This window comes from Dryas octopetala, chromosome 9 (genome assembly GCF_963921425.1).
Source record: "Dryas octopetala chromosome 9, drDryOcto1.1, whole genome shotgun sequence".
NCBI classification, from domain to species: Eukaryota; Viridiplantae; Streptophyta; class Magnoliopsida; order Rosales; family Rosaceae; genus Dryas; species Dryas octopetala.
Window position 1 is genome coordinate 10,869,679 of NC_141374.1, and position 22,988 is coordinate 10,892,666.

At 36.5% G+C, this 22,988-nt stretch overlaps 1 protein-coding gene and 4 pseudogenes across 2 annotated transcripts; 3 read left to right on the forward strand and 2 right to left on the reverse strand.

The window, feature by feature from the left end:
• Positions 1 to 110: 110 nt before the first annotated feature.
• LOC147273982 (bifunctional UDP-glucose 4-epimerase and UDP-xylose 4-epimerase 1-like) lies at positions 111 to 3,206 on the reverse strand. The gene is made up of 9 exons (XM_086228421.1): positions 2,854 to 3,206; positions 2,294 to 2,343; positions 2,072 to 2,207; positions 1,808 to 1,909; positions 1,414 to 1,641; positions 1,102 to 1,183; positions 841 to 923; positions 625 to 716; positions 111 to 395 (listed from the first exon to the last, which is right to left on the reverse strand). Exons 1-9 carry the CDS (start codon positions 3,046 to 3,048, stop codon positions 311 to 313), a joined length of 1,053 nt encoding a protein of 350 aa, XP_086084547.1. The 5' UTR covers positions 3,049 to 3,206; the 3' UTR covers positions 111 to 310.
• A 1,705-nt stretch (positions 3,207 to 4,911) lies between these two features.
• LOC147273983 (transcription factor MYB3R-5-like) lies at positions 4,912 to 8,289 on the reverse strand (annotated as a pseudogene). Its single transcript, XR_015119704.1, has 8 exons — positions 8,159 to 8,289; positions 7,913 to 7,961; positions 7,526 to 7,583; positions 6,865 to 6,959; positions 6,668 to 6,771; positions 6,261 to 6,389; positions 5,159 to 5,807; positions 4,912 to 5,056 (listed from the first exon to the last, which is right to left on the reverse strand). The product of XR_015119704.1 is annotated as a transcription factor MYB3R-5-like (transcript).
• A 3,647-nt stretch (positions 8,290 to 11,936) lies between these two features.
• LOC147273984 (protein P21 pseudogene) lies at positions 11,937 to 12,617 on the forward strand (annotated as a pseudogene).
• A 3,822-nt stretch (positions 12,618 to 16,439) lies between these two features.
• Positions 16,440 to 17,439, forward strand: LOC147273985 (protein P21 pseudogene; annotated as a pseudogene).
• Positions 17,440 to 20,960: 3,521 nt separating this feature from the next.
• LOC147273986 (protein P21 pseudogene) lies at positions 20,961 to 21,811 on the forward strand (annotated as a pseudogene).
• The last annotated feature ends 1,177 nt before the right edge of the window (positions 21,812 to 22,988 follow it).

Consider the following 22,988-nt stretch of genomic DNA (forward strand, 5'->3'; position numbering starts at 1 on the left):
AATAATTCCAACCAACATATCATCCACAATTAAAGAGATTTCTAAACTTTCCCTGATTAAATTAGAGCCCTTCAACAAAAGTCTATCAAGACTGACCAACACGTGCATCATTCAACAAAATAACCATTCGATCTTTTACCTTTTTTTCAATATTCACATATTTTTTGCTAAAAAAGGAGTTTATTCCCAGTTTTGGCACAACGACTAAAAAAGAAAGAAGAAAAAGAAGGGAAGCCACATAATAGACCAACATACGGAGCAGCCTAGCAGGACATCAAATATAGTTTTATTTTTCAAGGCAGTGTTCCATTCAAAGCTTGCCCTGGTAGCCCCATGGATTGTTAACAGCCCACTTCCATTGGTCCCTGCACATCTCCTCTATTCCGTATTGTGCCCTGAAAGAGAATATCGAATTAGCAGAGGGGAAAAATTCAAAATACAGATTACACAGAATTATGAGATGCCTGTTAATCATCTTGCAGGTACAAGCATAGATAAGTTAACATAATACAATCAGGTATACAACAGGATGTATCTCATAGTCTAACATATCATAAAGCATCTATAAGAATATCCATCTGGTGAATTGTATTGCGTTTCATAAAAGAATTAACTTGTACATACTTCCATCCAAGTTCCCTTTGAGCTTTCTCTGTTGAGGCATAAACAGCAGTAGCATCTCCTGGCCTTCTGGGACATAGTTTCATAGGGATTTTCTGGGATATACAAATGAGAAAAACTTCAACAGTGCCCAATTTGAGAGAGAGAGAGAGAGAGAGAGAGAGAGAGAGAGAGAGAGAGAGAGAGAGAGAGATTTGAGTAGAGGAAGGGAACAATCACCTTTCCAGAAGCCTTCTCAAAGGCAGCAACCATTTCAAGCACAGATGTACCTTGTCCAGTTCCCAGGTTGTAGGCAATACAACCTAAGACATGAAATTCTCTTTAGAACACCCAAATGTCAAAGAAGATTGCCATAACTATCCCTGAGATAATAGATATACTTAGAAACATGGCAACTCTTGATACATGCCCTTGCAATTTACCAGCAGGTGACAGCAAGTTTGTTAACATATAAATGCACGTTGAAATAAGAACAATCACCTGTATTCTCTGTAGTAAAAAGCTTCTGAAGAGCAGCGATATGACCATTTGCTAAGTCCATAACATGGATGTAGTCTCGGATCTGTTCATGATGAAAAACAAAATTGGTAATTAGGGAAGATTCCATATGATGCCCATAAAGTCGTGTATAAGCAGCATGCTTATAGATGATTCTTTGGGTGGAATACAAAACCATATGGTCCAAGCCAAATAGATTCAACATGGAACTAGTAGATGGATGTTAATCAACAACTAAGTTAATTCCTACTAATCATCTTGAAGGAACAAACAATCTTTATGGATTTTACATACCGCAGTACCATCCTTGGTGGGATAGTCATGTCCATAAACATTAAGCTCAGGCAATCTTCCAACAGCTACTTGCTGTATGTAAGGCATGAGGTTGTTTGGGATGCCCTTAGGATCTTCACCAATTTTACCACTCTCATGAGCTCCGACAGGGTTGAAGTACCTCAACAGAATAATTCCCCAATCAGGCTCTGCCTTATGAATATCTCGAGCAATATCTTCAAGGAAAAGCTAGTAAAACAGAGTAAATTATATGTTAGAGAAGAAAGAAGCTGCATTCCTTTTAACCAAAACAAATCAGCCATTCCCAATCAAGTCAGCTTTTTATTTATTTTTTAACTCCCAACATTAATCCTATGATTTGTGGACCCGAGAAGAAAAAGATGGTGGAACATACCTTGGTACGGCCGTATGGATTCAAAGCTACAAGGTCAAAATTCTCAACACATGGAACTTTTTCAGGTTGGCCATAAACAGTTGCAGATGATGAGAAAACCATCTACACACCCATGGCATCATATTCATCGTGTTAGTAGGAGGCAGAACATGAAAAGATATTACAAAACCAATGCTATAAGATGCTAATTTGAGCTACAACTGCAGAAACTCGGAAACAAAACTAAAGATGCTCAGAGATGGAAAATTGGAAACACAAGCTAACCTTTTTACAATTGTATTTTCCCATGACCTCATAAAGATTAATTGTGCCGATCAAATTATTGTTGTAGTAACGGAGTGGGTGCGCAACACTCTCCCCTACAGCTTTTAGGCCAGCAAAATGGATCACAGCATCAAATCTGTGTCATTATAGAACAAAAAGTCAATACAATAACCCACCATTAAAATTAAATACTTGGATTGAAGTAAAAAAAACAATAATTACTTAGTTTGAGAAAACAGCTTCTCCAAATCATGCTTATTTCTGAGATCACCCTGCAACGAAAAATAAACCAATTTAATTTAATTTCAACATTTTTGAAGCATAATAACGATCCTAAATCAACTGAGCTTTTCGAAAAACCAAGAAAGTTTCAAAAATCCAACACTTCAGGTTCTCAAACTTTCTCTGGGACCAAACAGACCAGCAAATTGTTGGAAAATAATAAAACAATTACAAATTTGTAGTTCTGACATTTCATATCTAAACAGATCGCCATCCAACCGAAACCAACACGTCTACGTTGAGCTTCAATTCGGAAAATTAGAAACGAGCATCAATAAGTCCAATTTTCGCGAAAATTAGAAATGAGCATCAGTTTTTATGATAAGATTTTATTTAATTAACAAATCAAGAATTAAAGCTCAAGTGTTCGCTAACAAAGCGGCGATAACTATCAACCTATCCTACACCATCGCCATCAGTACCAGAAAAGCTAGTAAACCCAAGGCAGTGACCAAGAAGAAAACAAAAAACAAAAAGAGAAATGTTATAGCAATATATACCAAATGAAATTGGAGCTTCTGAGAGAGCTTGGGGCCGACCAAGTCCCTGACTCGATGAACAGCTTCAATACACGAATTGTCGAGATTATCAAGGATGCAAACCCTAAATCCCTCTTGCAGAAGCTGAACCGCCGTGTGGCTGCCAATGAATCCGGCGCCGCCGGTCACCAGAATCGTCTGCTCCATAGACCCCATGATGACTCGCAATCCACAGAGAGAGGGTACAGAGAGTAGAGAGAGGGTACAGAGAGTTGCTGGTATAAACTGGGGGAGAGAATGAAGGAGGTTGTTTGGGAATTCGGATAAGAATGATCGAGACTCGCTGATTGGAAAGGTAGCTGCATGCTTTGCTCTCTTGGTATTTATAGCTCCCAGTCAGTAGTGAAGAATCAAAGTACGGCTGGTTTGTTGGCGCGGATTTTAATAAATTTTCTCTTTTCTGTTATATCAGTGCGGAATCGTTGCACTCGCGAGTACGGCGCGTGTTGTCAACACTCTGGTGGACTTGGGCTTTGTTAATTATTATACTGAGGCTTGTGGTGGACGCGTTGGACTCAATGCGGGAATCTGCTTTGAAGAAAACAACAAACGAATTTGACATGTCTGGCTTGCCGATATGGCACCTTTTTCTATATAATTTATAGATAAAGATGGAAATTTTGGTTTTATAACTTTTATTTTATGAGTGCAATTATTTGATAGAGATGGTAGAAGATATGATTAGTTGAGAGTATATAGAATCAAATTTTTACTAAAAAGCGTCTGACATGGTATCATATGAGATTATCGATTAGTTACAGACTTACAGTAACTCGTTCAATAATTTTAATTAACAAATTTCACAATATAAGATACTAAATTGTCTAATAAAATAATATTTCCCGATTTATTTGGTCAAACTATAAACAATTTCTCTATCCCTATGGAGCAGTGGAAATTCCATTTGCCTTTCTAATTCACTCCTTTGTATGTTACTAATTTCTAACATTTTGTAAATCATGTGTCGGTTGTGGTTATGAAAAACTAGGGGAACCTTTATCAACCTCTAATAATTCCCCCCTTATGATTTTAATTTAGAAAATGAAACAGATTGTTTAGATAATTGGACCCCTTAAAAAACCAGAAAATTCCCTTGCCCTTCCTCACATCACCAACAGGCAACAGGCCTCCATACAGTGACCAAAGCAGTATGGACAGATGCATGGGTTTAGAACACAGCTCATATGGTGGTTATATAAAGGCATCCTCTAGCTACACCAATGGTTGATATATATTCTTTTGTCTTCTTTTGTTATTTGTTAAATCACATTTACACCTTTACTACCTAAAAGGCTTGTGAATTCAGTAAAAAAAAAACAAAAGTTGAATTCTGGCCCAAAGATCCATCTTCTGGTTTGGGGCTTTTGTGACCTGCAAAGAGTTAACAGCATTAATTACTGTCCAACATGGAACTATGCACCGTGAATGTTGGTAAGTTACTGCAATAACTACCAGTCAGCATAATAACTTAAGCATTAAGCACTTTTAATGCAAGGTAAAATCAATTTGCAAGAGCATCCAACAAAGAGAGTTTCAAGTTTCAACCACCAAAATAGTTATCATGAAGTCAAAAAAAAAAAAAAAGTGTTCTATTAAGCATTTCAAGATTGCAGATGCAGTACAAAAGCAGTTGCTTTGAGCTTTAAAGCTCTTGCTTCAACCCATTTAATGTGAAGCACACTACAGCTCATGCATTTTGGGCAAAAATTCTAACCATGGAAATTGTAGATAACCTGCTAAAAGTCTGCAATAACTAAACTTTCATGAATACCTTTTGCGAAATGCCAGAAACTAGGCAATACATGCATAAAATGGAAATACACCATGTAAACTTTGTAATCAACATGATTCCGTTGAGACTTCTGGACTTTAGGTCCTCCCAAGGGGTGTATATATGTAAATTCTTAGATATACAATGCTCCTCTCACAATAATTGGCATCACGTGAGAGGGTGAGTGTACGAGAGACTTTGTACACACCCGTTGTATCTAAGAATTTCTCCCTTCCCAGACTGACAGATTATGCGCCAACACCAAAATCTGCAGATGCATATGCAGAGAATACTTTGCCATATTCAGCAATATCTGAATCCCTTTCCCCATCAAAATTCACATTCCAGGCACCTTCCAAGAGGTTTGACAGCAGCGGAAGTTTCAGTTCCATGCTGGACAGATTATAAGCCATACTTCGCATTTATAAAGTCTGTGGTATTGACACCTGTTTCATCAGTACTCGAATTGGTGCAGCCAACATCAGAAGAGTTAACATGATCAGTCCTTCTGGAAGTTCTCTTTCTTATAATCGAGGGAGTATTTTTGAAAGTCATTGCTAAGTTCCTCAGTCTAGATTCTGGGCTGCCACTGCTAACATGGACATTCTTCTCAAGGCTAGGGGGACTAGAATAGCAAAGTGGACTCTCAAGAGGAATACAGTTTGACTTGGTAGAAGCAGATGCATCCATGAAAGCCAATGAAGAGGGTGATAAAGGGCTGTGTTTTCCGGTATGGTCAGCAATTTGTTTGCAAAATTCACTGGTAAAACCAATAGCAGTATCACTTATGCCATCATACTGTGCTCCAGTTTGCAGATTTACTAAACCATTTGTCCCCCATTCTGGAGACCTGCATTTCTGAACTATGACAAATTTTACTTCTGAAGAAATTTCATGTCTATAAGAAGATCCAAGAGTCAACTCTGTAGTACAAGCATTGTCACTAATCTCCAATCCTGTTTCATGATTTAGAGAGGGCAGTCTATCAAAGATCTGACCATCTACTTTAACCTCGACAAGATTTGAATTTAGGTCATCACTCCAGATATAAGGATGCATATCCAATTCACAGCCATTAGGTGAGCATGCATATGCTTTCCTTTTCATTGTGCAATTCCAGTGATTTTTAACTGCATTGTCAGTCCTGTCAATTTTCAATAGATATGAGAATGCAGTCAACAGAAGGAACCAATTAATGAGAATGCAGTCAACTAAATAAACATATCAATTAGTCATTTATCTATGTATAAGATACTGTATTTCCCCCAGTTCTGATTCAGCAATGCATGTCTGAAATCTGAATTTTGACTAATTAATGAACCAAAAAGATTTCATGTCTAGTTCATCTTTGAAGTTTGGCCTGCATGCAGGGTGTTGCCTTTATCGTATAATAATTCCTATCCAGGAGATAAACAATCCAAATTTTTACCCCATTATATACCATAATTTGCACGTGAAAAACCATGCATATATTCATGTTCCAAAAAAACCTATATATACCCATTGCTGGTCAGTCTCAATTTAATGAATTCAACACATGCATAAAACCCAAAACCATACTTCCATTCCATTCCATCATCTTTCAATTATTACATACCTTCCAGGTAGAAACCTTGCTATTTCTGCCCACCTGTTACCATATTGTTGATGGTAATAAGTAAGAATCCACTCCTCTTGTTCTGTCCATGCATCCCTCCTTATCGCCGGGCGTAAATGATTGTACCACCTGAAATTAATTATTAGCATCATTATTGTAAGCTATAACGTGCATAGTTGATGCATGGTAGTATATTGAATATTATGTAGGTAAATAAATTTTTTTTAGCCAATGAAGATACTTTGATACTGAGTTGTTCGCTTTTGAAGTGAACCATATTGTTACTTTACTGAATAGCAAACAGTTGCAAAACTAGATGTGAACCATAGATGTGCAGAACATATGCTGATTGAATAGAAATTCATGCTGAAAGGCTGAGGCAATGACTAGACATCATGGTCACCAACCTCTCTCGGCATTGCTTGCCTATTCGACCTGGTAAAAACTTTGCAATAGTAGACCATCTTTTAGCTCCATGTTTTTCAACTAGCTTGATTATACAATCATCTTCCTGAAACCCAAGCCAAAAGGAAAGGACTACAATCACATATCAATTTACCATATAGTAAAAGCATTGTTTCTTCATTGCTAAATTTATTTGCACCTCCTTTGTCCATGGTCCCTTGAAAATTTCAGGATTTAAAACCTTTTGCCAGCGATGAAGGCACTGAACATCTGTACGCCCAGGGAGATATGCAGCTGCACAAGATAAGAAATTAATCAAATCAAAATGTTTTCATGAGGCAATGAAATTGTGCATGTACACCCTCCAATAACAGCCAAACAAATGCCCCAGTAGCTTATAACTATATCAATAATTATGATCATCTTGAAGATTCCTTCCCTCTAGAAAATTTCATAGGAACATTAATAACTACAGTTATCAATCGATGTGGCACAAGCATGCCTACTTGTTTCATATAAACTGGTTGAGTAGGATGATTGACAAACCACTAGTGCCGCCAATATCCAGTGCATCCAAGGTCATGGTGCAACCAAACCAACTGAAGCCCAGTAAGTAGCCACCCAATAAATGGCCAGTGATGTTTAAATCCTCAAAATTCTAACAATAAAACCTACATAAAACAAGTCTAGAATCCACTTTTCTACATATGCCTATATGATTAACATCTATTTCTCTAGTTCCTTGTGAGCCTCTCATGCCTACCTCTTAAAACATTCATGTGCACAGATATGTCCACTTGCATAAAACTAAAAAAAATAAAACAAATTTGAAAGCAAAGACAAAGACTTGGCATGCTCACCTACTTTCTTCCAGTTACTCTCGTTAAACTTTCTAACCAGCTCTTCTAAAAGATTATCCTGTCCATCAAAAGTCATGTAATTAACAGTGAGTAACTTGTGAGAAACTAGAAATTCCAGCTGAAGAGACAAAAAGAAAACATGCACTAGAACCAAACCAACATACATGTAAGAATTTTAGTATTTCCCTCTTCATTAACAATTTATCTAAAAAATTTCATGCTAAATTGACATCAGCAGTTCCTCAATACAGTAATGTGTAAGCACCACTCTATAATCTCTAACTTACTGCTTAAGAAACCAATAGCAGCTTCTATGTGTGAGGTTTACCATATTTTGCATACAATAACAGAACAACCAAACTAAGATATCTAGTACTGAGTACTGACCTCTTCCTCCGTCCAGATCGCTGATCGTCTGGTTGGACCAGTGGTTCTCCTAAAACAGTCAAAGAGATCATTGGTCATATTACAATGCCAACTTGAGCATGTCATCCACAGCCAAAATTTGATGACCAAAGAAAAAAATTAACTAAAAAATATGGAGAAACTTCGGAACCCTAAAAGCCCTTCACAATGAAGAATCAGATACCATCATAAATATGCCCCATATAGAAGATAATTGAAACAACGTACCGAATCACCGGGCTTGGGTTCGAAACAGGGGAGTCAGAACTGGCTTCAGATAATGCTCGCAAGAGGACCCCCATTTTGTTGTCTGAATCCACAATAAATTCCTCCAGCTGCTCCTTTTTTACATTCACCATGATTTCTCAGAGAAATAAGTTTTCCTTAACCTTGAACATATTACAAACAGAAAACCAGCACCAAATCAGGTAATGTGGGAATATGATCATAATAGAAAATTGAACATTCTGTTTGGTTCCTGGGAAAACCAACTAACTGAAGGAAAATGAAAGTAGTAATCTTGTAATCTCACACAGTTACACCTATTATTTGAGAGCTAAAATTTCTCACATTTTCTTACCAACCAAACACAGTAACGAATTGCAAATAGACCCATCATCCATCACCAAATACATGCAACAATCCCGAAACACAAAATAATGGTAATGCAAACTAACTGAGTGAAATTAAAAGTACTAATCTCACGGTCACACCTTCTATTATTTCAACAAAGCCAGTAACTTCAGTGTCTATGATAAATTGAGAGCTAAAATTTCTCACATTTTCCCACATTTTCTCACCAACCAAACAGAGCAACGAATTGCAAAAAAAAAAAAAAAATCCATCATCCATCATCCATCATCCATCATCATTCATCAAATCAAATAGCATCAATCCCGAAACACAAAATAATGGTAATGCAAAAAAGGTTACAAACCGAAACAAAATCTGAACCTCGAACAAAGAAATTAAAAAGCTTCACGTTTCAAGAATTGCTGAGAGAAAATGAGAGACTGCAACTGTAACAAAAATAACAGAAAGCTGAAAGAAAAAGCACCGACCTTGTTCGGGACTTGGCGGGAAAATGAGGGGGGATTTGAGAGCTTTTGCTTCTCGGTGGAGCTGAAAGTGAGAATCTCAGTTCCTGAGTGTTTTGAATTCTGAAGCGGGAGGGAGGGAATTGATTATAAGAAGGGACTGTGGAGGAGAAGCTTGTCATGTACTCAAGCGTTTCCGAGAAGTAGCTCCTTACTAGCTTACGTTGGAAGTTAATCAACGGACGATGATCCAACGGCGCTTGTTTCATCACGTTTTGGAACCAGGAGACGTTTGAACTTTGAATTGGCTTGTTGTTTAGTTTTTGGGCTTTGCACGGGTGAATGGGCCCAATGGGCTCAGTTAATGACTGTGTGAGATGTTGAGGGTGGGCTCCAGTTGGGCCCAAGTTCACCTGGTCCCGTTCTTGACATTTTCAAGAGTGCTACTATTCCCATTTCCCATACATTCTCCTATTTTTTCACCCACTTTTTAATAAAAGTTTTAATAACAAGTATACCCTTTAATGAAATGACCACTACGAACCATTTTTTTTGGTCGAGACCACTAGGAACCTAGGTGAATAAAAAATAGAATAATCCTACTCTACCCACCTAACTCTCTACACCCACATACACACTAAACTCTAGATTCATCTTTTCTCCATATCTCACTCCAATATAGCCTTAAACGTTTAGTATATTGGTTTTGAGCAATGGACAATAAAGATAAAATTGGAGATTTCTCTCCTAGTGAAAATGTAGGAAAAAAGAGAGAGAGAGAGAGAGAGAGAGTAATTTTGCATCATTTTTTCATAATTTTTCTATTGGCCCATGAGTCTTGTTCGGCAAAACCAAGGTAGAATAGCCATAAAATATTCCACTTTAAAGCATGCCGAACAATATCGACATGTTACACTCTCCCAATGGAACATTAAGCAAATGTTTCACACTTCAAGTGAAACACTCATGAAATGTTTTATTTTTAAGGTGGAACAACTATGACATATATTATCATACCTTGTGGTGAATAAAAAAAACGTTTGAGCTTGTAGGATGAATTTAAATTTTGGAGAGAGAATAAGATTACCGTTATAGAAGAAATATATAGGAAGAAAGGGTTTGGGTTGATAATCTTGGAGGTGAAAAAGTGTTTAACTCTTTATGAGTAAAGTGATTCAATTGATACATTAGGGGATTCGTAGGGATAATGGGTGAAATTAGGGCTGCCCTTTGGTTATATTAATACTAAACTACTAATATTATAAACTAACTATAAAAAAATATAAATATATAATGTTATCATATTAATATTATTAATAGTGTGGGTTAAGATATAAAGTTATTCTCTAATACAGGTAAAACTTATCATTTTGATTTTGGTAAGCCCTATTACTGAACCGAACTGACCGATGGGCAGCCCTAAGTGGAATGATTGGATTATTATTTTTATAAATTAAATGAAGAGGGGGTGAGAATATAAAGTGAGTGAAAAAATAGAACATTGAGTGAGAATATAAATACTCGCTCCATAATTATCAACTACAAATTTTGAGATATTTGAACATATGATCATTGGAGTTCAAACAATTCGAACTCTGTGTTGAGACTCCGAACATTTATTGAAAATATAACTCCTTATTAAGTTAAAATACTAATGTTAGTGATACCACATTTTGGTATCATATCGTGTACCACATCTCTAATAGAGGTGAGACTCATAAGAGTTAATTACACTTACACCCTCTGAGGTTTATTATTTTTTCACATACACCCCCTGGGGTTTCAATAATTACACATACACCCCTGAGGTTTTAAAACTGTTGCATATAACCCCCTCCAAGAAAAAAAATAAATAAATAAAAAAATATATTTGTATTCAGGTTGGACCTCATACCTTGAATAATTTTATTAGGCTATTTAATCCCTTAGCATGCTTTTTTGTATAATTTTTCATCATTTTCGTCTCACTATAAGGGGTTATATGTAACAGTTTTAAAACTTCAGGGGGTGTATGTGTAATTATTGAAACCTCAGGGGATGTATGTGAAAAGACGATAAACCTCAGGGGATGTAAGTGTAATTAACTCGACTCATAAATACATATGTGTCTCACTTTCATTTTAAAATGTGGTAATACAATTAGTACCAAAATGGATCTCCTTAGCATTATTGATCAAGTTTTTTTAAATTTTGGTCCACAGAAATATTAATGATCAAGTTATCTGCAACAATTTTTCTGAAGGAAATTTTATATGAACCCAAAATTTAATTTGTGCACTAAATTACTCACAACATCTATATTCAACTTTCTGTACTCCCAACAATGTTTAAGAATATACCAAAACTAGCCCTTAAAGTATAATATTCGATCACTAATTGCAAAATATGCATGTATATATGCAAGTACGTACAGTCGATCTACATTATCCATTGTCTTAGAAATTCCTGGTTTTGAATTCAAATGATCCATTTCTAAGACTCAATTCGTAATAGACGATTCAGATAAGAAAATACTTATTGCTAATTAAGGAGAGGAGAGAAATCAAGTTGATATAGAATGAATGAATTATTCCCTCTCCTTATGCAAGGACAATTTAGTGAGGTCATGTTATAATGGCATAAGGCCCTAAATAGTATGTGAAGAATGATTTGGGTGCTATATATAGCTCCATTCATCGAGTACTTGTCCTCAATCTCCAAGTCAAGCCAAACAGCCTGTTCTAAAACGTGAATAAAGGCAGATGATAATTAACATCATCATCTAGTGGCCAAAAAAAAAAAAAAAACAACATCATCTCTCTAATCTTTATACCAAATATCAAACACGTAATCACACCTCCACCAGAAACGACACCAACCCCAAACGGAAAAACCTCTATATAAACCCCTTGAACCCCAACTCACTTGCTCACAGGCACATAGACATTAATCCAGAAACAAAAAACCAAGTCCCCAAAATGAGCTTTCTCATGAAAAACTTCCCCGCTAATTTCTTCTTCTTCTTCTTCTTTCTCATCGAGCTCTCCTTTGCCTTGTCCCATGCAGCCACGTTTGATATCCGAAACAACTGCCCCTACACTGTCTGGGCAGCCGCCGTGCCCGGAGGTGGCAGGCAGCTCAACCGCGGTGAAACCTGGACCCTGAACGTGAGCCCGGGCACCAAAATGGCTCGCATTTGGCCCCGAACCAAGTGCAACTTTGACAAGTCGGGTCGGGGCAAATGCGAGACTGGTGACTGCGGAGGCCTCCTCCAATGCGAAGCCTGGGGTACTCCCCCTAATACACTGGCCGAGTACGCCCTGAACCAATTCGGCAACAGGGACTTTTTCGACATTTCCCTGGTGGACGGGTTCAACGTTCCCATGGAATTCAGTCCCACCTCCAATGGGTGCACCAGAGGAATCAGATGTGCCAGAGATATCAAAGCGGAGTGCCCGTCGGAGTTGAAGACCTCGGGTGGGTGTCACAACCCTTGCACTGTGTACAAGACGGACCAGTATTGTTGCAACTCTGGGAAATGTGGGCCCACAAATTTCTCAAAGTTTTTCAAGGATCGCTGCAGGGATGCTTATAGTTACCCTAAGGATGACCCAACAAGCACTTTTACGTGCCTTGCTGGGACTAACTACAGGGTTGTCTTCTGCCCTTGAAGGAATCAGTATTAATCCCAAGTTGGAGGGCCAGTTAATTAGCTTTGTATGCACATGCAATATTGTGCGCACCTTATGTAATATCAATCCTCAATCAATTGAAATTTCAATAAAATTGGCCTATTACGTACTTCACTTTGTTAGAGAAGGTCGCAGGTTCGAGATCTGCTTTGGCTAAATGGATGTTTTAAAAATATTATTTTAATTCACCCAAAAAACGACACTTTAAAATGTGATTTATATAAGAGACAATAAATTTAATGATTGAATTTAACACGATTATGAAATCTTTACTTTATTGAAGCAAATTAAACCTTAAAGGTGACTCGTGGTCTGGACGAGAACCGGAAAGGCACTGCCCACATGTCCTACTTGAACACAGTCAAGAATTGAACGAATAAAAGTAAGAAAGCTTCTTCTTGTATGATATCATGGTATTGGGCATTGTATAATCAAACAACTGAAGCACTAAGCACTTCTTATAGGGTAGTTTGGGTGGTTGTTCGGCGTTACAGGTTAACAAAATGTGGGACATGCAATTGTCATGTCATCAATTAATGTATGATATACAGTCACACAGATGACAATAGTCATTTGTAAGTAAATAAAAACGTTAGGTACTAAATTAAAAAAATTGAAATTATAAGGTGCAAGTTGTAAAACCCCTCAAACCTTAAGGGTGCAAATTTTAATTTGCTCTAAAATTCATTTAAGAATTATATGGAATTTCAAAAGACCTACGAGGCCAAAGTAGCAAGCAGACCCTAGTCCTAGTCTGGATTAATCACACTGCCAAACATGCTTATGTTACAATAGCATTGTTCATGATTAATTCGATGTTGTTGCAATATTCAATCAGTTAATCTTTAAGTTATTTTTATAAAAAACATGCATTTGTATATATACATGCCTGGGAGTTGTATAATGTAATCTAACTAGTTACAATTCTGATAAACAAACTAATTAAGAAAATGAATCAATTAAGTAATGCAATAATGTAGCTAGCTAGCTAGCTAGAATGTTCTAAACTCCCAAATATATGTTTCAATGTTCGATAATAACAAATCAAGAATCAAAGTTCTTTCTGCATTTTTTTGGGAATTCGAACATGAGACTGTTACAATAAAATAGAGAGAAATATAAATCATGAGTTAGTCGGGTTGGTGTTCCTTCATCTTAATTTCTTACTAGCAGTAGGTTAGCATTGGCTTGTCCGTTTAAGAACAGAAAAAACGAACCGGGACTTGGGAGTATCCCAATAAAATCCAATTTCATCACCCTCCTTCAATTGTCTCCTCTTCACAAACTTTTTCTTCCATTTATTAATGAAAACATAACTCCTCCACTGCTCCCATCGCTTCAAAACCAATTGATACTCCAAGTTTGTATCGCAGTCATAAACTGTGACTTCTGCCCCCTATTTGGTCCCAATCCTCTTGGCTAACTTGTCGTCCAAGTAAGGCAGCACATGGTCATTGATCAAATTCGTTGCCACCAACTGCCTGCTCAAGTTTCCAAGATCGCTGTTTGTGAGGGTCTTCTTGATTTTCCAAGGGTCATGATACAGACTCAGCTTCGTGGACACAACATCCACATTCTCAGTAGAGGGTTTGCCATGATCAGCAGGGTCTTCCTCGATCTTCTGCTTTTCTCTTTTTTGTGGTAGTCCAAGATCCCCACAAAGCAAATGCTGTTGAAACTTGGTCATGTGGGCAGTGAGTAGTGGTAGTAGTAGTAGTAATGAGGGCAAGAGTTAGTGCTGTTGAGGGTTGGGTGAACATATCTTCCATTGCTGAAACAGAGAGATGAATGAAGAATGATACAAGTGATGGCTAGGGTTTTGATCAGTAGGTTGTGTGTGTGTGATCGAGAGAATGAGAGAATGAGTTTGTGAATTGTGATTCTTGATGTATGTGTAATGAAATAGCAGAATGCATATATATCGATATTTATAAAGACTTTAATCAAAATAAGTTTGGAATTGGAAATTGCTTTTCAACTAGAAAACTTTCATTTCCTAGTCTTACATGGTAATTTAAACTTTTTACCATATAAGACTAGGAAAGGTAGATATATTTCTTCTGTAGTTAGAATGGTAATACTCTCTCTCTCATATAAAATTCATTATCCTCAGACTCTCACATACTTGAACCATACGGTCCATACCCCAAACAAGTAACATCCATAATCCATTAGCATCCGAATCACTATAGAACCCTTTGGAAGGCATAGAAACCCAAGTTATCAAGTTAAAATCTAGTAATCCCACAAGCTAATTACTAGTAGGTTTATAGAATTACTACAACCTAACCAATGCTGGCAATATATGCATAATGCATGCATCCGAAAAACCCACGATTCCTTCTTAAATCCATGCAACACGTACTCTAATGTACAGCCCATTTTAACATGACTTTTGCTCCCACAACTAACAAGCCAACCCTCTCTCTCTCTCTCTCTCTCTCTCTCTCTCTGATGTAGGAATAAACATAAAAAGTCTTGACCTTCGTCCACCCGCAACACCACGTGGTTGTGTTACGATCACATAATTAAACCACAATTTTATATGACTCATTTGACCTTGATTAGTGTTGTCGCATAAAGGTGCATTGAGATTAGGGCTACCTATTGGTCTGTTCAGATTGATAATGGGACTTATCATAACCAAAATAAAAAATTTCGATATTTTTTGGTTTGGTAATTTTTTGTAAACTTTTAGTTTTCAAATCGATTTCGGTAAGCTTGGTATCTGATGCTCTTCGGTTTAGCTTCAATTTATTTTCAAAATATTTTCGGTTCATTTTCAGTTTAATTATAATAATATTAATTATGTACCAATATAAATTGTAATTTAATTAAATATGATGCATAATATATATACAATGTTTAATATATATATTTGCACAAGTAGTATTGATAGTTTTGTATATATATGTATGATATATACTATCAAATATTGGAGGGATAATTTCATTATTTCATCCACAAACAATATTTAATTGGAAATATTGGTTCGGTAAAAATCAAACCAAAGGACAACCCTAATCGAGACCAAAATGAAGTGGAAAATTGGTAGGCCATGGTAGTATTGTGGAATTCCAACGTGGTTGACAATTTCGTAGTCTCCATTCTCACGTGCTGGATCTACATTTAGTATGTTTACTTCCTCATCTTCATCATGAAACAATTTACGAAATGCAGGTTTTTTTTTTGGAGCCATAGGACTCAAACTGCAACCCAAAAGAAAAAAATATATTGTACAATAATTTAGTAAAAATAAAATCTCAAATAAATTACTTGAATCACATTACCTTATACAAAAACTGATTCAATGTTTGAATGAGGAAGGGTGGTAATTTATAGATGAAGACATTGGTCTCAGGGATCAGAAAAACTATTATGTGACAATTCGATGAAAACAAAAATTGAAAAAGCAAACAGAAAATACCCGTGGAGTTCACTAAAATATAAGTATCATGGTTCATTTGATTATATAATAGATTCTATCTGACTACTAGATATAGAGGCATATTGTGTCGGTAAGAATATTTATAAAACTCCTCCCTACCAAAATATACAAATAGTGGGTAAGGTGGGAAAGTGAGTGCTCAATGTTTCACATTTATGATTTTGGGGATGAATATATGACACACACCAAAAACTGGTGCTAGTGATCATAGACTGGTGCTAGTCTTCTATGATACACATCAATATATATGTCATGCATTTACGTCATATAGTTGGCACAATACCTCACTTTTGAACCCCCGACCCCCTCTATAAATTAAACCTCATCACAATTCAAAACACAACCACACACACACCAAAAACCAATTAAAATCAACCCCCCAAAAATGAGCTTCATTCAAAGCCCCACAGTTTTCTCCATCCTATTGATCACCATCCTCTTCTTTGCAGCAACCAATGCAGCCAGATTCGACATCCGAAACAACTGCCCCTTCACCGTCTGGGCAGCTGCCGTGCCAGGCGGTGGCCGCCAGCTCAACCGGGGAGAATCTTGGGCCCTGGATGTAGCCGGCGGCACCGCCGGGGCCCGCATTTGGGCGCGGACCAATTGCAACTTTGACGGTGCCGGACGTGGCAGGTGTCAGACCGGCGACTGCGGCGGTCTCCTCCAATGCCAAGGGTACGGGCAACCCCCGAACACGCTGGCTGAGTTCGCACTGAACCAGTACATGAACCGGGATTTCATTGACATCTCTTTAGTCGACGGGTTTAATGTCCCGATGGACTTTAGCCCCACAGGCGGGTGCGCGAGGGGGATCCAGTGCAAGGCGGATATCAACGGGCAGTGTCCGAATCAGTTGAGGGCTCCGGGTGGGTGCAATAACCCTTGCACTGTTTTTAAGACCAATGAATATTGTTGCACACAAGGCCGAGGGAGTTGTGGACCGACCGACTACTCAAGGTTTTTCAAGAATAGGTGCCCAGATGCCTATAGTTACCCTCAGGATGACTCTTCAAGCACATTTACGTGCCCTGGTGGGACTAATTATAGGGTTGTCTTCTGCCCGTGAACTAGATCATGCATGTTTCCCTCTACATGCACAATATGCTAGCTAGGAGGCATAGAGAGATCTGCTACCTAGTTTATGATATTAATAAATGTTTGTGATGCAATAAAAGTTGATCGAGTAATGTTTCAACTTACAAGTATCACATTATGTATCACCCACTTCTTTAATTGAAGTGAAGTCGTTTATAATAACTTATATAAGCGAGTTTCACTTCTTTTAAAGATTAAGTACAAATGCAAAAATCTGATAATAAAATATTATTTGCACGTGTAAATGTGTGCATTATGTTACAAAAAGTTATAATAATCATACAAGCAACTGCACGTCTCACAAAGTTGTTTCTAATTAATATATTGATCAATATGTCTTCTTATTTGCTTACGGAGAAGGTCTGATAGATAGTCCCATCATCCTATTGGACAGTTATATTGGATAAGGGCAATTATAGTCATTATTAGACCGAGACAATTCTTAAATCTTACTTTGCAACAATATATAATCTCTGACAACTTAGATAAGTTTTCTGTCTTTTTCTATGTAAAAAAAATATATAAATTAACACAAAAAATAATTGATGGTTCGGATTATAAGATAGTTATATAGTGGTGGTAAAAGTATGGTTAGTTTTATATTAACTTACTAACTAGTTAATTTTAAAGCAGTTATATATATATAATTATTCTTTTACGAGATCTAACTGAAAAACTATTTCTTAGCTGTTAGATCAAATATTGCATGCATTGGAATGTAATTAATTCACTTATTCCATAAATGATTCTATTTTATGATCATTATTACATAATTAGAAATTTTATTTAAAGTCCTCGTCTTTTTTGGTTCAAAGAAAGTCTCAAGAGCCATCGAGTACGTTCCACTGGAAATATATATTAGTTCTAGTTGTACATCTGGTGTTCCAATATTAATGTTAGTGGGTCCTCGTAGACTAGCTTGCAGCAATAATGTTAGGGTGGAATGTATGTGTATTGATGAATGAGGGTGTGTAGAATAATTAATATGCTAGAATATCCGGTCTCGTTGAGAATTTGAGATATATGCCGTGGAAAAAAAGGCGCAAGTGACTTGATATACTCAGAAGATCTCGTTTCTTTAGAGTTAGATATTAATTTTTAAAAAACACGACGCATTTAAGATAAGTTTTTAACAATAAACAAAAACAAAAAGGGCATGTCTCCAGGATAGATCGAAACTTCTATGCACCATCCTATACATCTAATATAGATGTGTAAAACAGTTGTGGGTATTTATAATTATTAAAATAAATATATGCTTTTTTATTTATTTGTTTGGTAATAAATTCTTGTGAATGTGATTCCCATTACCAAAAACATCAATATACCTTCTTCCAACCGCATTTACTAGTTTTGAGCAAAGGCTCAGCTAAGTTTGGTTGTAGACATGGCAATCATGATAGATAAGAGTTGTATAATGAATACTGCTACACTTATCATATATCAATTTTTTTTTTTAATCAAATGATAGTAGCTTTATTTTATTCAAATTTAGACTCATCTTAAAGTCATTATTAAAAATCAGTACTTAAGATGCTTAACATTTAGATGATGCATCATTTGATATGGCCAAAAAAAAAAAAAAAAGATACTTCATTTGATGGAGGGAAGGCCGGACGGGGCTACCCTAAAAGACACTACTCTATGATAGATAGAGCAAAGGCGTGACTAATTAGCTTGGTTAAAGACATGACAAGCATGATCGAGTACTAGAGTTTGTAGAATGAGTACTACTACACTCATTATATATCAAATTTTTTTCTTTATCAAATTAATGATGTGATACGTACAGGATAAAAACTTTCATGCATGAGACCGTCCTATATACCGATAAATTATTGTTTGTGACTATAACACTATGTGATAATATGACTAATTCATTAGAATTATAATGTGTAAATCATTAATATCGATCTAAAACTGTAAATTTTACAAATCCATTATTCACCTATATTATAACACGTGGTCGGATTAAGTAACACCACGTGGTAGTGTTACGGTCACATATAATATTTTTTTCTTATATACATGTAAGGTGACTATATATCTAGCTCTCATATTACTTGACTAAACATATACAAAGTTCCCATGAAAATTTTTGGGAGGCCTACTAGTCTATAATTGGAAGTATTGGAAGCCTTCAAGTTCAGTTTTTTGAGGTTAACTTCTCTTTGAATTAAAGAATATTGACAAGTTCAGTTTTAATTTGAGGTCAATACTCTTTAAATTAAAAAATATTGACAAGTTCCCTTTACATCAATTAGTGCCTCGATCAAAGAGAGGTTGCGTTAAATCAAGGAGAGGTTGGCTATAATCAAGAAGTTGATTACACGCACCTCTCCTTGATTTAGGCACTAACTTATGTAAAGGGAACTTGTCAATATTCCTTAATTTAATAAGTATTGACCTCCAAAAACTGAACTTGTCAATATTCCTTAATTCAAGGAAAGTTAACCTCAAAAACTGAACTTGTCAATATTCCTTAATTCAAGGAAAGTTAACCTCAAAAACTGAACTTGATGGCTTCCAATACTTCCAATATCTATGTAGTTATATATTTCTCATCAATGTTTAGTCTGTTCAGTGCAGAAATATCTTTGGTCGCCAAAAGAAAAAGTACACACAAACAATTAGACTAAAGCCACTCAATTTTTCTTCATCGTCTCCATCAATTTTTGTCACCGAACCAAAGGGCAACCCAAATTGAGACCAAAATGAAGTGAAAAATTGGTAGGGTATGGTAATAATTAATGTGGAATTCCAACGTGGTTGTCAATTTCGTAGTCTCCATTCTCACGTGCTGGATCTACATTTAGAATGTTTACTTCGATCCTCATCTTCATCATGAAACAATTTACGAAATGCAGATCTTTTTTTTTTTTTTGGACCCATAGGACTCAAACTGCAAGTCTGCAACCCAAAATAAAATAATTGTAGAATAATTTAGTAAAAATAAAATCTCATATAAATTAGTTGAATCACATTACCTTATACAAAAACTGATTCAACGTTTGAATGAGGAAGGGAGGTAATTTATAGATGAAGACATTGGTGTCACTTGTCAGGGATCAGAAAAACTATGTGACAATTCATTTAAAACAAAAATTGGAAAAGCAAAAAAAAAAAAAAACCCGTGGAGTTCACTAAAATATAAGTATCATGATTCATTTGACTATATAATAGATTCTATCCGACTACTCTAGATATATATAGAGGTATATTGTGTAGGTAAGAATATTTATAAAACTCCTTCCTACCAAAATATACAAATCGTGGGTAATTAAGGTACTATCTAAACAATTAATGGCCAAAAAACACAGGTACTATCTAAACAAAACGTGGGAAGTGAGTACTCAATGTGTCACATTTATGATTTTGTGGATCAATGACACACACCAATGTGCCTGAAATCACCATTAATTTGATTAAACGTGAGTGCAAAAATGTTGCTATTAGAATTTTTATTTTTATTTTTTTATTATTTTTTTTTGTAGTGGATATATGCCATGCATTTAGCTAGTGATCATAGACACCTAGCTAGCCTTCTTTGATACACATCAATATGTCATGCATTTACGTCAAATATTTGGCACAATACCTCACTTTTGAAAACCCCCCCGCCCCCGATCCTACTTTTTCTTCTGTGTAAAAAATGGAACTAAAGAATATGCTGATGGACTCGTAGACTTCAAGTAACACACCCCCACCCCCACCTCCACCTCCACCTATATAATAACCTCATCACAATTCATAACACAGCCACAGCCACACCAAAAACCAATTAAAATCAAGTCCCAAAAATGAGCTTCATTCAAAGCGTCTCAGTTTTCTCCATCCTATTGATCACCACCCTCTTCTTTGCACCAACCAATGCAGCCAGGTTCGACATCCGAAACAACTGCCCCTTCACCGTCTGGGCAGCCGCCGTGCCAGGCGGCGGCCGCCAGCTCAACGGGGGAGAATCTTGGGCCCTGGATGTAGCCGCCGGCACCGCCGGGGCCCGCATTTGGGCGCGAACCAATTGCAATTTCGATGGTGCAGGACGTGGCAGCTGTGAGACCGGTGACTGTGGTGGTCTCCTCCAATGCCAAGGGTACGGGCAACCCCCGAACACGCTGGCCGAGTTCGCACTGAACCAGTACATGAACCAGGATTTCATTGACATCTCTTTAGTCGACGGGTTTAATGTCCCGATGGACTTTAGCCCCACGGGCGGGTGCCCGAGGGGGATCCAGTGCACGGCAGATATCAACGGGCAGTGCCCGAATGAGTTGAAGGCTCCGGGTGGGTGCAATAACCCTTGCACTGTTTTTAAGACCAATGAATATTGTTGCACACAAGGCCAAGGGAGTTGTGGACCGACCAACTACTCAAGGTTTTTCAAGGATAAGTGCCCAGATGCCTATAGTTATCCTCAGGATGACCCTTCAAGCACATTTACGTGCCCTGGTGGGACTAATTATAGGGTTGTCTTCTGCCCTTGAACTAGATCATGCATGTTTCCCTCTACATGCACAATATGCTAGCCAGGAGGCAAAAACATCTGCCACCTAGTTTATGATATTAATAAATGCTTGTGATGCAATAAAAGTTGAGTAATGTCTCAACTTACAACTGTCATGTACTACCTACTTCTCTAATTGAAGTTGTCTAAAATCACTTATATAAGTGAGTTTCATTTCTTTAAGAAATTAAGTATATAATTATGACCTGGTAATAAAATGTGGTATAAATAATTTTATTCAAAAGAGTTTGAAGCTTGCACAAACTTATAATAATCAACTGCACGTCTCACAAAGTTGTTTCTAATTAATATATTGATCCATATGTCTTCTTTTTATTTGCTTATGGAGAAGGTCTGATAGATAGTCCCATAATCCTCAATTTGTGGATAGGTTTATGCCTTTGGATGCATGGATATAATATGAAGTCAGTATGCCCATAACGTACTTCCGTGTGTTTGAAAAATCTTAAAATATGATATGCTTGATGTTTCTATTTATGCTTTCTTTTGGAAGGATCCAAAAAGTTTTAATCAGGGATTTTGTGGTTTAGTGATCTCCTCCACTGTCATACTATATAAAATTAACCAAAGTGGAAGACAATATTCACTTCTTCTTTCTAAGGTACTTGGGGTACGGTGTATATATTTACAAAAATATTCTTTTGTTGAACCCGTAAATCTGTCGACATAACATTGTGCAAGACTCCTCTGTGCAAAAGTTGTTCTCTATATGGCCAGATCGAGTTGGATCGAGAAAATGTATATAACTTCACTGCTTGCTCCTTTGTCACATTTTAATTTTTTTCCCTCTATTTTGTCCTTTTTTTTGGGGGTGGAGGGAACTGGAGGTTTGGTTGATCCCAACTCACTTTTGGTAGGTACGTAAGAGAATTGAAAGAGAAAAGGAATAAGCTATTTGTCCAAACTTTTTTTCCATTTTTTTTTTATTTTACATAATATTATATATATAGACTCCTTCTATTGAGGTATATTTCAATTTATTTATGTTGAGATATGACTTTATTAGGACTCACACGAGTCATTTTGTGAATATTTTACAAAAACAAAAAATTAGAGCAGTTTTGCTCACCTCTTTTAACTCAGGTGTATGCTCACCTCCCATCTAAAATACTGCCACGTGTTTAAAAAACTAACCATGAGTTAATCTATTGTATTTAATTATTTATGATATTATAATGGTGAGAGAGAAAAATAATTTGACAACTCTTTTCTTATTTTATCTTTATCTTTTATTACTCAACTTTTTTTTATCACCTGTTAATTTCTCTTTTCTCTTTTA